Genomic DNA, 15,986 nt, shown 5'->3' on the forward strand with positions numbered 1-15,986 from the left:
CAGGATATCACATATTGGCGACGAGAGGATGGGATGCCTCCGAGTCCGCTGAGAGTGAAATGGTGGGGTGCAGTTGATGTCGGACGACGAAGATACTGGGCCTACCGCAGTTATGTCTGGTTCCATGTTGGGGTCATTGGTGGCATACGACTGTCAGACACAGACCTGGGAAGAGTATTGTGAGGTGTTGGAACATTTTTTTGAAGCAAACCAGATACTGGATGCGGGCCGAAAGCGAGCCATACTGCTGAGCTCGGTGGGCAGCAAGACGTACAGTCTGATGAGGAACTTATTGAGTCCGGATAAACCGGGGGATAAGTCGTTTACGGAGTTGACAAGCTTACTTCAGTCCCATTATAACCCGAAGCCGAGTGCAATAGTCCAGAGGTTCAAGTTAAATTCACGGACTAGAATGGCAAATGAAACGGTAACGGAGTATGTTGCAGTGCTTAGGGAACTGGCACAACATTGTGATTATGGGGACAGACTGACTGAAATGCTACGAGATAGGCTCGTATGTGGCATTGCAGATGACCGCATTCAACGCAGATTGTTAGCGGAGCCTGAGTTGTCGTTTACAAAGGCCTTGAAGTTGGCCCAGGCCATTGAGACAGCGAATAAAGACATTCGTGATTTACAGCCGAGAAGCATTGAAGGGGTGGGGAGCAGGAGTGTTAACCCACTGCCAGTACATAAAGTGGCCATGGAGCATAAACCACAAGGGAAGTCTGGTCAGTATGCTTGTTACAGGTGTGGTGGTGACCATTTGTCACGGAACTGTCGTTTTTTAAACGAAAAATGTCATGCTTGCGGAAAGAAGGGCCATGTAAAGAAAATGTGCCGGTCCATACCCTCAAAGGTACAGCCACGAAAGGGGGAGGAAAAAAGCAGTGTCATGGACAGAAAGGTAAGCCGAAAACTAAAAGGGCAGTATGCACACCACATGAGGGAAGGTGCAGAGCAAAAAACCCGGGAAACAGAGGAAGTGTTTACCATGTTGAGCATGAAAGAGGCAAGGTGGGAAAGAGTGGATCCCATTACAACGCAGTTAGACTTAAATGGTAAAATGGTACAGTTTGAAGTGGATACGGGGTGTAGTGTGACAGTTTTGGCAAAGGCTGAGTATGGGAAGTTATGGCCAAGAAAAACTCAGAAGTTGCAGGACTGTGCAGTGACTTTGAAAACGTATACAGGGGAAATAGTTCCTATGATGGGAATGGCAAAAGTAACTGTCAAACATAAAGACAAAGTCAAGCAGTTGCCAGTCATGGTAGTAGCAGGTAACGGACCAAACCTGTTAGGCCGAACGTGGTTAAAAGAGTTGGACATGGGTTGGTTGCAGCTACATAAAGTAGACCAGCAGGGCCTGACCTTGCAAGATGTGCTGGAGAACAATGAAGAAGTGTTCAAAGAGGAACTGGGTACCTGGAGGGGCCCACCAGCAAAGATACATGTTAATGAAAACGCAACGCCAAGATTTTACAAACCCCGACCCGTACCATACGCAATGAAAAAGAAAGTTGAGTTTGAGTTGGAGCGACTCACTAAGCAAGGTATAATTGAACCAGTAAAGTTTTCGGAATGGGCAGCACCAATTGTTCCAGTATTAAAGCCAGATGGTACTGTACGTATATGTGGTGACTACAAGTTAACAGTGAACCAAGTTTCGAAGCTGGAGCAGTATCCATTACCCAAGGTGGAGGATGTGTTTGAAAAGCTGACGGGAGGTGAAAAGTTCAGTAAGCTGGACCTCAGTCAGGCATATCAACAAGTGATTCTGGAAGAAGGGTCAAAGGCATATGTTACCCTTAACACACACAAAGGTTTGTTCCAAGTCAATCGTTTACCTTTTGGTGTTTCCTCTAGTCCAGCTATTTTTCAGAGAATAATGGAGGGACTGGTGGCAGGAATTCCGAAGGTGGCTGTGTATTTAGACGACATCCTGTTGACGGGTAGGAACAATCGAGAGCATTTAGAGACGCTGAACGAAGTACTGAGACGACTGCGAGAGGCAGGTCTGAGGGTGAAGCGGAGCAAATGTGCTTTCATGGAACAGGAAGCAGAGTTTTTGGGGTACAAAGTGGACGCATCGGGCCTACACCCCCTGCCAAACAAGGTAAAAGCTATCCAAGAGGCACCTGCACCAACAAATGTTACAGAGCTGAAAGCCTACTTAGGTTTACTCAACTATTATAACAGGTTCCTGCCAAATCTGTCAACGCTGTTAGCTCCTTTACATAAGCTCTTAAGGAAGGAGACACGATGGTCGTGGCAAGAGGAACAGGCCAGAGCGTTTGAGCAGTCAAAGGAACTAATGCAGTCTTCAGAGGTTTTGGTGCATTACGATAGTCACAAGGACTTAATTTTGTCATGTGATGCCTCACCTTATGGGTTGGGAGCTGTGTTGGCACACCGGATGTCAGATGGACAAGAGAGACCTATTGGGTTCATGTCACGAACTTTAACGCCAGCAGAGTCAAACTATTCTCAGCTAGACAAAGAAGGGTTGGCTGTAATGTTTGGAATAAAGAGGTTCCACAAATACCTCTATGGCAGGAAGTTTACTATTTGTACTGATCATAAGCCATTGTTGTCATTGTTCAATGAGATGAAAGCAGTGCCGCAGATGGTTTCTCCACGAATTCAGAGATGGGCTGTAACTTTGAGAGCTTATGAATACGAGATTGTGTATAAGCCAGGAACACATCATAGCAATGCAGATGCGTTGAGCCGTTTGCCAATACCAGGGCATCTCAAGGAAGAGGAAACGGAAGAGCGAGTTTTGATGATGGAGGACACCACGTTAGTGTCTGCAAAGGAACTGAGTGTCTGGACAAGAAAAGATCCGATACTAGCTAAAGTGTTTCAGTGGGTCCAACAAGGCTGGCCAATTCAACAAACTGATGCAGATTTTCGGCTTTATGAGGTGAGAAAAACAGAGCTGAGTGTGCAAGCTGGATGCGTGTTGTGGGGGGCACGAGTGATAATTCCACCCCCAGGAAGACGTGTACTTTTACAGCAATTGCATCAAGGTCATGTGGGCATTACCCGAATGAAGGCCTTAGCACGAAGTTATTTTTGGTGGCCAAAGTTAGACCACGACATTGAAGTCGTTGTGAAAGAGTGTAATACCTGTCAAGAGCATCGTAACTTACCGATGGGGGCACCATTACATCCATGGGAGTGGCCGAGCCGACCTTGGCAGAGACTTCACATAGATTATGCAGGACCATTTATGGGAGCCATGTTTTTGATAATCATGGATGCTCATTCTAAATGGATGGATGCCTATCCAGTCAAAACACCCACTTCTACCATTACTATTGAATGCTTAAGGAAGAGTTTCAGTAACCAAGGATTACCAGAGACTATTGTATCAGATAATGCTTCATGTTTTACGAGTGAAGAGTTCAAGAGTTTTCTGAAAAAGAATGGCATTGTACATGTCACTTCAGCGCCATACCATGCAGCTTCAAATGGTTGTGCTGAAAGGGCTGTTCAGACTTTTAAAGCAATGATGAAAAAGTCTGGAGAAGGAAGTATAGCAGCAAAAGTATCAAGAGTGTTATTCAACTACCGTATTACACCACAAACTACCACGGGTTTGTCACCTGCCGAGATGTTGCAAGGACGGAGATTAAGGTCAATATTGGACTTGGTGTATCCAAACATCCGAGCTAAGGTAGAGGGGAACCAGTGGAAGCAAAAAGAACATCATGATCGACGACGGAGAGAACGGAGTTTTCTGGAGGGAGATGCAGTGATGACGCGAAATTTCAGTTATGGTCCTAAATGGATTCCAGGGTTCATTGTCAAGAACACAGGTCCATTGTCGTACCAAGTGAGGTTGAATGGAGATTTCGTGGTGAGGAGACATGTGGACCAGATTCTGAGGAGCGACCCGAAGAGGGAAGTCATGGAAGTGCGAAACCCGGAAATACCGTTAATTTCGGAAGCAGGATTCGCAGGGGCAGGAGGATCGCCAATCGTGGAGCCTGAGGGAGACCACCGGAACTCGGAAGGAGAGGTTCCTGAGGATCCAACTGTTCCAGGGATGGACATACCGGTACCAGAGATGGTAACTGAGACACCTGAGTCACCCAGGGTGATACCATTGCGCCGTTCGAAGCGTGTGCTGGTTAAGCCTAGTTACTTGAAGGACTATCAGTGTTAAAAAAGTGCATGTATAGATTAACAGTACAATATAGCTCGATTGTATAGTAATCATTGCTCTTCTTGTTCTTCGTATGTAAGATGACGTATGTCATAGCTTAAAAAGGGGAGGAATGTAGTATCCGGGCTGGTAATGTTGTGATTGTACTGTAGGGGCGCTGTGGGGAATGCAACATGTACTGTTGGTTCTATATTCTCTGGTAACTTGTTGATTCTGTGTAGAGTATGACTTGCAGAAGTTGTGAGATGTAGCATGGTGTGCGCACCTGAAGGCAGAATAAAGAAACGACCTTACAACTCCATGAACCGTGTGGTTTCCCTTATTTATCCAGGATATCACAATATTCATTTATTGGTTACACATTTCTCTAAATTTACATTTTAAGCACTCGGTGTCTTCTCGCATTTCAGCCTGCATCACAATATGGCAGTTTCTCCTACTCTGCATACACAGCAGCTGCATACACAAATAAACATTCCTTCTTAATGGCTTCCAAACCTGCTAAATTAAGAAGAATGAAAGATTTTGTATGTGCATCTGTAACAGAAAAAGCAGCCCGTATGAAAATATCATATTCTTGTTCAAACACTCTCCAATTCTCAGCTATACTGTTATCAAACACCAGTGGTTCAGGTCTGCGAAATTCTTTTGCCATAACAACAAAATTAATTTAATAAGCATAGACCAGATGTTTCTAATTATGTTTGAATACATAAAAATCACTTGGAAAAGGCTTCACTTTGACACAGCATATACTGCGAACATTCTAGAAAATTTGAACACTTCAAATAGCTTTAATTAATGCAAAAACTACTACATTGCAAAGAAATGTGGTCATTTAGCCTTTTCATACATTTTAACACTTTGGAAATTATTTTGAACACTTTTGTATTTATTTTGAATACTTTTATCAGTATGTTGCAATTACAGACATTTTGTTTGTCTCTATAATTATTTTGAAAGCTTTGCCTCATATTTGGTGACTGAAAAATCATTTAAATGAGTTTAAGTGCCTTTGAATAACTGCAGACCTGTTTGCGAGTTCACTCCACTTTTAACTGCGTACCTCATGGCTCATGTGTTGCTTCAACTTCGGCTCCCATTTTGGCACCATGTCGCTTCTGTCATGCATTCAAAAGAGACAATGAAGCAGTGTATGGATTCAAGATATTTATTGTACATAAACATGACAGAAACTGTAATTAGAACTTGTATTTAAACTAACTGTTTCACACATTACTTCAAACAAACTCACATGAGCATCTCCATTCATGACTGCATTCTCTCTAGCTACCTGTACAAAATGGCACTGTTCTTGCACATGCTCAGTACTTTATGCACATGCTATCTAGCTACATTGGCTGAATAGGAACAATACACTCAATGCTCTACACTTAGTAAGGAAATTATTTACAATGTTGTTTAGAAAAAACAATTGCTTCAGATTGTGAAAAATCTACTAGGGAATGGAACACACTAGACATTGTTTCTCTTCCTAAAGAAATGGCAGTTTTACCATCATTGATGTGCAGTGATCATGAGGTTATAAAGTTTAATTTCTTGCTAAATAATTCTTCCAAACTGAAATCTAAACTAATACACAGAAGATTAATAATAGATTATATAGAAGCAAATATAGTTGCTATGTAAAACTAATTGGAGTGATGCGTTCAGTGAAAAAACTGCAGAAGAACTGTGGAAAGTTTTGAAAGAGAAATTATTTGAATGCCAAAAAATCAAAAAAATGTTTAATATCACGTTCTAGGCATACAACTTCAGGAGGCTATAGTTCCATAAGAACAAGATACTTGATTAAGGGTTGAAAAAAATATAAGAAATAGAAAAGAGGTCAAACCACGACTTTGAAAACTAAAATAAGCAAGATGGACAGACAAATTAAATATAATATGCGACAAGATCAAGAAAATTTTAAAGAAAATTTATATAAAGATATTGAGCATAATAGGACACCATTTTATAGATACTTAAGATGTGGTAGGAGTAAAGACATACAATTTGATAAATGGTTACAGTTTAAAATATATTCTGAGACTTCAGATTTTATATATATATATATATATATATATATATTTACAAAATCAGCAGCTTGACTCCATAAAGGGGTGATATATTGTTCTTGTGACATACAGGTAACCTCAGATACTGAAATCAAATTTGATTATATTGAAAAAGAACTACAGAAACTGAATCCAAACAAAGCACAGGGAGGAGATGAAATAATGACCTGAGACCACTACAGCATAAACTTACACGACCATTATATCAGTTATTTATTAGGTTATACAAATATGGGGAGATTCCGCAAGATTGGAGACATACACTTGTTAAACCTGACTTTAAGGAAAAGGGGAATAAGACAAACCCAGTGTCTTACAGATTCATAAGTTTGCTTTCATGTTATGGACAAATAATGGGGAAGGTTATATTTGATAACTTATTGTCAGCATTGGAAAGGTTGGGACTTGAAAACATATCTCATTATACATATGTTGAAAACAGATCCCACCTGAAACATGATGTTCTATTACAACATAATAACAGCTATGAATGAAAATTTGTGCTGTGATGTAATTTGCATCTCTATATCTATATCTATATATCTATCTATCTATCTATCTCTGTATATATATATATATGTATATATATATATATATATATATATATATATATATATATTTGACATGGAGCCATCTCGAACCCCGCCCTATTGGAAATGCTGCAAGTCCACAAATCAAACACCACTCATGTCACACACACTCGGGACCTAAACCTAGTCTGCGACATTAATAGAACCTGGGGACAGATATGTGTCCCAGAGACTCCCCCATATGTGGAATAGACTCCCTCTTCATTTTAAGCAGAGTACTTCTCTGTCCTTTTTCAAGCACAACCTGGATTACTGGATGGGTAATAGAAAATGTATCCCTGGGATCTCTCCTGTGTCCCTGCTTGATAGGGAGGATAGGTGCTGACCTTGGAAACATAGGCGTAAAACTTTGGCTAAGCTGGGAAGAGCCTCATGGCCAATAGCCTAGTAACTTCCTATGATCCTATGATCCTATACACAAAACACCAATCAATAAATTACAGTAGCTAGGTATTGATGTGCCCTTGATAAGATGGATAGTTGCATGCTTTTCAAATAGGACATGGCGAGTATCATACAACAGTTGGGCAAGTGAAATTTAAGGTCACAGTCAGAGTGTCCCACAGAGCTTTACCCTAAGCCTGCGCTTGTTTAGATTGTATCTTTCAGGTATATCTTTTACATCTGAGATGTTCTACAGTCTGTATTCAAATGCCCTGAAAATGGGTAAACTGATTACATGTGTTACAGATAGGGCATGCCTGCCAAAGAACTTGACTAAATTGGTCATTCAGGCACAGAAGAATAATATGCTGATAAATACGTCAAAACTAAGCATATGGGACATACTGTAAATTGAAAGGTGAATATTTAATGCAGCACACAATGATTGAAACTGTAGAATCATTAAAGGACCTGGGTATATAGGTAGATTCAGCTTTGTGTTTTTCTAATCATATCAACCAATTGGTGAATGATATTTATAGAACTATAAGTTATGTAAAAAGATGTAAAAAGTATAGGAAATCAGAAAGGATGAATTCATTGTTTGTTCATTACTTTAGACTTAAACTTGAGGATGGAATAACAGTATGGAAACCTTATAAGAAAACTAGCATGAATAAACTGAAAAGAGTACAGTGGAATATACCAAGGGCATCCATAAATGTGAAAATGCAAATTATTATGAAAGACTAAAATACTGAACTTGTACAGTGTCTCATATAAATATTTAAGAGGAGACATTTTCCAGATGTATAGGGCATTTAGAGACAAGTATCTCTGGGAATGGTTTGGGTTATCTAAAAGTAGTAGAGCATCATCAGACAACCGATGGTGGAAATGCTATAGGAATGAGAAGTGTACTAATTAGTTTTCTGAGAGAGTAGCTGATTCATGGAATAGACTGCCAAATTAAAGCTAGCATTAATTTAGATATTTTTAAGAACAGCCTGGATACTTATTATGGGAAGAACTGTTTTGAAATATTGGCAGGCTAGAAGGGCATTATTGTTTTTGCTTGAAATATTTGCATGTATGTATATATGTATGTATGTATGTAATGAAGAACATGTTCCTCAAGCTGTCACATATATGATAATTCCAGCAGTAAAAGCACAATTATACAAATTGCAAATGTCCAATGCAGCGACATGGTTCATTCATCCAGAGATGTTAACTAGGCATTTGTATGGCAGTAATGTTCAAAAGTCCATGTCTTTAGTTCCACACTGAATTAATATGTCAAACTGCAGATATTAGCTGGAATTACTGGGCTCCACAATAGAGACATTCTGCTCAGTGGAATAACAGAGTGACCAGGACTTGTTTCACCTCTAGAATAACAAGTAAATGCAAACAGTAAAGCTCTCGTCATAGAATCAAGCAAACTAAGACCGCCGTCATGTAAAATGCTGATGTGGAGATACCCCAGAGCTGCTAAATACAGCTCAGCACCGTGAACATTGTATTGATGCACGAGAAGGGGGTTCGAAGATCACCACTATGCTGGCCTCAACAATTCAGCAATGATGGATCAGATGCAACTAACTTCAGATAAATAAAATACTGTTAAACAGAATCCAAAGCTGCTTGGAAGGCAAGAAGTAGTTATAATCCAAGCACAAAAACAGAGTTTGTCCACTGGGATGCCATTCGCCATCATCTTGACCTTAGTATCATAACAGTCCAACAGACAAGGTACAGCATCAGGGGTCTTGGAAGGTTAAATGGCCATAAAATGTGTGTGACCCATATGAAGCAGTCAAAGTAACCTGGAATTATGATAATTCCAACAGGTGTTAGGGTTGGCATAATGATTAAGGTGTTTACTTTACAGATACAAGATACAGAATTTGATTCTCACCTTTGAAGAGAATTGGCTAAACTTAAATTACTCCACAAGGGCAGCTAGCCTAGTACTTATTTATGAACCTATTAGAGAGCTCTCAAAATAACTGAGAGGAATTGTTCCATGAGCAGGAATCTAACCCAATAATCATAGAACAATGGAGTATTTAACTGATGGATCAGGGACCTACACTTGAGCTGGTATTATCTCTGCTTGTCATCTGCATGTTTGCATGTGGTCTGTTTATTCTGGGTACAGTCTGAAGGAGGTGCATTTTCTCATTAAAAAATAACCACAGAAGCAATACTTTCTCAGATGAAATGGAGTTATTAGTCCAGGATTTCACAGATTTCAAAAATATGGGATATTTGAATACAGTTTTGCACTGAAAGGGTTTAATGTCCTTATAGGAATTGCAAGAAACTAAAAATGCTAGCACTTTGTTCTTTGCTACCACATTTCAAATTGGGAAATTGTACAATTATGATACATGCCTTCACATAACCATTTCTCATGCCCCCAGGAAATTTCTCAAGTTTACATCAGAAGTCAAGAACTTTTATTAAGAACCTTATAATTTTAAATTTTATATGGACCTTTAATTTTCTCCAAGTATATAGTTCTACACATTGCATACTTTGTGAGATTTAGACTTCACTTATTTCCTTTTTAAATTCTCCAAATATTTTTGAGTTTCTAATACTGGGACAGGAAGGGACCCCATTCCATAATCAATGCATTATTAAAGTTTGTGATATTAGTATTGTTTCAGTCCTTGACATTTGCCCAGAGTACCTTTTCTGCACCAATACTGGACCCAAAATTGCCTCCTTCTGTAATTTGTATGGATTTAAATATATCAGTAGCAGATGTAAGTACTTTTGAAAATTCTTTTTATTGGCCTTGTTACTCGTCCTACTACTGGAATTATCTGGGTGTCTTTATATAAATATTGCTCTAGTTTCTGATTGCAGATCCTGGTATTTTATGGTTTTGTGTCTCTCAGTATGCAGAACACTATAACTGATACATATTGCTATTTCAGTGATAATGATACTTTTGTCCTTTTTTTCTTACTATATCTTGCTTTTACATCATTAACTGCTGGCAATGGATTATCCTATGTGATCAAAATGTCTTCATTTTTAGTAATTCTTTGTGGTTCACCTTTCCAATGCTTCTCAGCTAAATGCATGTTATAATTTTTGCACAATTCTCAGTGCTACACTGTTGACACATTGCTGTGACTTTCGGTATATGGACCATCAGCCATACATATATTGACTTTGGTATACAGACCCTCAGCCATGCATATATTGACTTTCGGTATAAAGACTCTCAGCCATACGCATATTGACTTTTGGTATACAGACCCTCAGGCATGTACATATTGACTTTCAGTATAAAGGCCCTCGGTCATACGTATATTGACTTTCAGTATACAGATCCTCAGGCATGCATATACTGAGTTTTGGTATAAAGGCCCTCAGCCATACGTATATTGACTTTCGGTATACAGACCCTCAGTCAGAGGTACATTGCACCCAGTGATAAGATGTGCAGCTCTTTGTAGTGCTATACTACAGGATCTACATTTGCCTGTATCTTCCTTGGGTTCATAGGTTGGTACTAGGCTATCTGCCCGAAGGCATTTATAAGCCTAGCCAGAATGTGTTGGCTTTCACCGCCCCCTTAGATTAGTTCCCTGTGCCTCTGTCCAGCGGAGCTACTGAAGTGTTCCCCGAGGTAAACTTGATGTTTCCCATCCACTCGTCAAGGTTTCTTTTGAAGAGTGTTAGTGAGGAGCTCTGCCTAATGTAAATTGGGATCTTGTTCCAAAGCATGGGAAGTCTCTGGGACAGGAATCTGTCCCTCCAGCACGTCCTATTTATTGTTGTGGTGAGGTTTAGATCCCTAGATCGTGTGGCTTGAGGGGATAAGGTTTTCTTTAGGTGGAGCATGTCCATCAATTCTGGGTTGGACATGGCCTTGTATGTCAGGCAGAGATCACCTCTGAGTAGGCAGTATGCAACCGAGTACAACTGGAGTTTCTTCAGTCGAGCTGCATAGGGCATCTGTTTGAGGCCAGTGATCCTCTTGGTAAGGTACTTCTGTGGTCTTTCCAGCTGTTGCAGGTGTCTTGTAAGGTACATCCCAAATGGGGCGTTGTACTCTATAATGGGTCTGATGAGTGAGAAGTAGAGGGGCACAATGACCTCTTTTGATCTGGATGCAAACCTTTTTGTGATTAGGTGGGCCACGTAGAAGGATTTTCTAACCACTTTGGCAATGTGATTATCAAAGGTGAAATTACTATCTACTTGGGTCCCCAGATCCCTTATTATGTCTTCCGTATTTAGGGGGCTACCACCTATGTGGTAGTTTATGGGTACTTTGTTTTTTCCAAAGGGGACGACGATGCACTTTTTGGCATTTAGCTTGAGGCCAGGATTTTGACACCAGGTATCCATCTCAGTGAGACCCTTTTGGAGGATGTCTGTGTCAGCCAGAGAGTCAATTATAGCCCCTAGTTTGTAGTCATCTGCAAACTTGGTCAGCCATAGTCCTCCTGTGCTTGCCTGTACCTCTGTGAAGTATATGCCTAACAGGAGGGGTCCTAGGACTAAGCCCTGGGGAATGCCACTTGTAACCCGTTTAGAGTTGGATCTAGCTCCCACAACTCTCACCATGTGGGTTCTGTCCATTTGCCAGTTGGCAGCCCATCTTGTGATGTAGGAGATTATGTTCAGGCTGGTAAGCTTGTCTATAATACCAGAATGGGGAATGGTATCGAAGGCCTTAGCGAGGTCTAGGTAGGCTGTGTGTACCACCTTTCCCTCATCTATAGCCTTGGTAACTGTCTCAAAGAAGTCCACAAGGTTTACGAGGCATGATCTGCCCTTAACAAAGCCAAACTGGGTAGGGTCCAGTGTTTGGAGGTTCCCAGTGTCTCTGTTAATGAGTTCCATGATGATGCACTCCATAGCCTTGCAGACCAAGCTAGTCAGGCTTATAGGGCGATAGTCCCCAGGGTCTGTTGGGGCTCCACCTTTGTGGAGCTGAATAACCGTTGCTGTGCGCCACTCTATGGGTATGTAGCCTGTGGAGTGGCTGAGTTTGAACAGTGTGTTTAGGTGAGGGGTTAGTTCGTCTTTGAGCTCATGTAGGACACAGCCTGGGACACCGTCCAGTCCCATTGATGCTGTGTTTTTGGCTTTGGAGAGGGCTGTTTTAACCTGAGTGTCTGTGATTTCAGGGACTCTACATTCTTCTGGTATGGTTATGGGCCCTTTTGGGGGGTGAAGTTTGCACTGAACCTGTCTGCCAGGATGTTGGTGATATCAGTCGGTTCAGTGTATTTTGTGCCATTCTGCACTAACTCTGAGCAGATATGAGCATTGCCACTTAGATTCTTGACATAGCTAAAGAATGCCTTGTGGTTATCTTTGGAGTCCTTGGCAATTTTTCTTTCAAAGCTTGCCTTGGATGATTTTATGAGGGATCATAGTTTCTTGCTAATACTGATCAGGGATATCTTCCCTTCTTGGGATTTTACTCTTTTCTGTACTAATTTCCTCCTTCTATTGTATAGCTTGTTTATGGTAGGAGTCCACCAGACTGGTTTCCTTTTCTTGGAGGAGTGAGTCTTGGTTTTGCTTGGGGTGGCACGATCCATGCATTCTTGTAGCTGCCTGTAGAATGCATTGGTAAAGGATTTTGCAGCTTGGACAGTGTTATCCTTCAGCATGGGGGCTTTGAAACTTTCCACCATGGTCTTAAGTAACGTGAAGTTTGCTTTTGAAAAGTTTTTCACGGTGGTTTTCTTGTCCAGGGGTGGGGGCGGAATATGGATATCCAAAGTGATTTGTTTATAGTCAGATCTAACCAGCGAGGGTTGACCTCTGGTGTGGAACACCGGTCGCCATGTAGGTGATGACCAGGTCCAATATGTTGTCACCTCTGGTGGGAGTGTTGACCAGTTGAACCAGGGCATTTGAGTTTATAAATTCTAGGAAAAGTTGGGCAAGGGAGTTAGTACTAGAGTAGTTCTCCCAGTTAATGTTTGGGTAATTGAAATCACCCAATATTAGGGTGTTTGGTAGGACCTTTATGTTTCCCAGTGTTTCCAGAAATGCGGAATGGGGGTCCTGGGGCATGGTGGGTGATCTGCAGCAAGCCACAATTTGAATTGCAGTTTTGCCCATTGTTAGTTGCACGTGGATGATCTCTGAAGCATCGTGCTGTGCCACTAACCTGGAGGTGTGGGTATCCTTGATGAATATGGATACGCCCCCACCTTTTGTATTTTGGTTTGGGTTTTGTGGCCGAAATGTATGGTATGAGTTGTAGCCTGGTATTGCTCTCTGGAGCCTTAAACCAGGTTTCTGTTACTGCACATATATTGATTTTCTCCATACTGAGGAGTGCCTCGAGTGCGTGCATTTTGAGGTTTAGACTTCTGGCATTGAGTAGCATTACCCTCAATTTTTTTGTTACTTGTGCTATTTACGGCGGTGGGTTTGTCTTTTGAGCCTTGCCTAAAAAAGGCACTATAGGGGTGGCAAGAGCCTTGGCCAGTATTTGAAAGCCTAAGGGTAACACATGCAAGCCATCTCTAGCGAAGCAACGTGGCTTGTTGAGCATCTCATCCCAGGTGGACAGACATTGGATCCCCTTTGAATGACACCAGAAACTTAGCCAATTGTTGAAATCGAGAATTCTTTCTTTATACCCTGGTATCATTCTTGGTGAGGGCAGGATGCTACTCAGGGTCAGGGTTATACCGGCCTGGGCTGCGTGATCAGAGAGCTCTTCCATGTCTCTCTTCATGTAGTCCAGGGAGGTACGGCTCAGGTCATTCACACCAACATGGACAATGACAGAGTCATAGTTGTACTTGTTCTGGAGTGACCTGAGTGCTTGTGTTATGTGGTGGATCCTGGCACCTGACAGGCAGCTAACAGTAACCTTCTCCTTATTCAGCGTAGTGAGTGGGACATCAGTGTGCCTGACTATAGAGTCACCTATTACTAGTATGTTGGGTATGTTATTTTGCCTTAAGGGCTGTGATTGCATGGCACACTGGTTTTGTGAAGTATGTGTTTCATGGTTTGTGTTGGGGGGTGGAGGTTGCTTGGATGTTTGCTTTGGAGGTCTCTGTTGTTTTTGCAGATTTTTATTTAGAGCCTCCGAGTATGTTTTCATGTATTTATGTGTGTTTTTGCCAGTGCTGGTTTAATGGGTCTATGTAAGACTGGTGGTGTGATGCAAGTATTTCCCTTCTCCTCTTGACTGTCTGATCCAGTCTTGGGTTGAGAGACCTTAGCCTCTAGTTTGGCTATATAACTGCATCTCTCGCATGTATTAGTGTTTGGTGGTAGGAGGAGGGGGATATCTGTGTACATGAGGCAGTTGTAACATTGCCTCAAAATGCCCAGATTCACCAGTTGGACTGGAAAGTACACCTGAAACTGCCCTTTGGACATACCTGATAGATACAGTGAACTGTTTTACTGGATGGCTGGTAAGGTCGAAAAGAGAGCCTTGTCCTTCTGTACAGTACAGGAGGGTCTAGCGCTAGGGTTTATAAGTGCTTGCTATAAGTTTTGGGAAAGTGCAGAGCTGAGAAATTAATGGCTTGAGTGCTTAAGTTGAAAGTTTGTCTAGTTCCAAGGGAAAAATTGAAGAGACTTTGTGGAGCCGGGAATAGTTTTACCCTAGCTAACCGGCACTGCCAGGCATGCAAAACCGGGCAAATATGGTATTTATAGCAGGGAAAAGAAAGAAAGAGATAGAAATTAGCCCAGAATGGCCATTAAACTACTAATTTCTGGGCTGAAACCACTCCTCCAGGGACAGATAGGCTGCTCAAAGCTCCCCTCTCTCACAGGTGAAAAGAGAAACTTCCTTCTATCCAAGTAAGGTATGGGCAAACACAGACATTTGTAACACAGCCCTGAATTCAGCACTAACCTTTAAACTGGACTATACTAGCTTAGAAATGTGGGAAGCAAATATATATATATATATATATTTTTTTTTAATTTTTTTTTCAGAAAATAAAGCAGATACACTCAAAAAACAGTTTAAAAGCAAGAAAAGGAGTTGTAGTCAATGCCCCCAGTAATAAAGTAGGAAGAAACTCAAATACAGTAAAAGCAGATGAATAAAGTGCAATTTATATATATATATATATATATATATATATATATATATATATATATATATATAAAAAATAATAGAAAACAAACAAACTGACTTAAACAAGTTACCCAATTAACCAGAAAAAAGCTCAAAACTGAGCCCTGTTCTAGCAGTCTTCAATCAGACAAGTTCTAACTGCACACCCCTGCTTACTAGGTTGCAGGGGAACCTTCTCCAAAAAAGGATGGCCTGGATCAGTGCTCAAGTTATACAAACAAAACTAGATTCAGCAGGCCTGAATCTGGTCTATGCTACAGCAACAAGGCGCACCAATTTCAGAAAGAAACAGTTCAAATAAGCAGTCACAATAAACCTGTGACCAGAAATTCCCAGCTCAGAAGGGCAGAATCCAGTCTCTCCTCCCACAAGAGTGCAGACCACAAACCTTCTTAATGTAGAATAACTGGCCTGAAGCCCAAGTGCTTAAGCCAGAACTAATACACTTTTAGAATAGCAGACACTGGGCCTTCAATCAACAATTCCCAGCTTAGAAGGATGTAAGCTACATGTCCTGCCACAACAGTGCAGACCACAAATCTTCTTATTGTAAAACAGCCTGTATGAAGCCCAAGTGATTAAACCAAAAGACTTATAATAACAGTTACAATTTAATCAGGCTATGACCAAAAGCCAAAAAAAAACAGTGGGAA

At 41.1% G+C, this 15,986-nt stretch overlaps 2 protein-coding genes across 2 annotated transcripts in view; one reads left to right on the forward strand and one right to left on the reverse strand.

Moving 5' to 3' along the window:
* LOC122808465 (uncharacterized protein K02A2.6-like) overlaps positions 1-4,425 on the forward strand; it is a 37,282-nt gene extending 32,857 nt beyond the window's left edge. Inside the window, exons 2-4 of the mRNA XM_044079424.1 lie at positions 207-1,061; positions 1,194-4,078; positions 4,396-4,425. Coding sequence (XP_043935359.1) covers positions 207-1,061; positions 1,194-4,078; positions 4,396-4,425 — 3,770 coding nt within the window. The remainder of the gene's footprint in view (positions 1-206; positions 1,062-1,193; positions 4,079-4,395) is intronic.
* A 185-nt stretch (positions 4,426-4,610) lies between these two features.
* The window catches only part of LOC122808466 (uncharacterized protein K02A2.6-like), a 24,361-nt gene continuing 12,985 nt past the window's right edge, over positions 4,611-15,986 (reverse strand). The window contains exon 2 of the mRNA XM_044079425.1: positions 4,611-4,819. Coding sequence (XP_043935360.1) covers positions 4,611-4,819 — 209 coding nt within the window. The remainder of the gene's footprint in view (positions 4,820-15,986) is intronic.

This window comes from Protopterus annectens, chromosome 8.part0 (genome assembly GCF_019279795.1).
Source record: "Protopterus annectens isolate FY-2018-M chromosome 8.part0, PAN1.0, whole genome shotgun sequence".
Classification (NCBI taxonomy): domain Eukaryota; kingdom Metazoa; phylum Chordata; order Ceratodontiformes; family Protopteridae; genus Protopterus; species Protopterus annectens.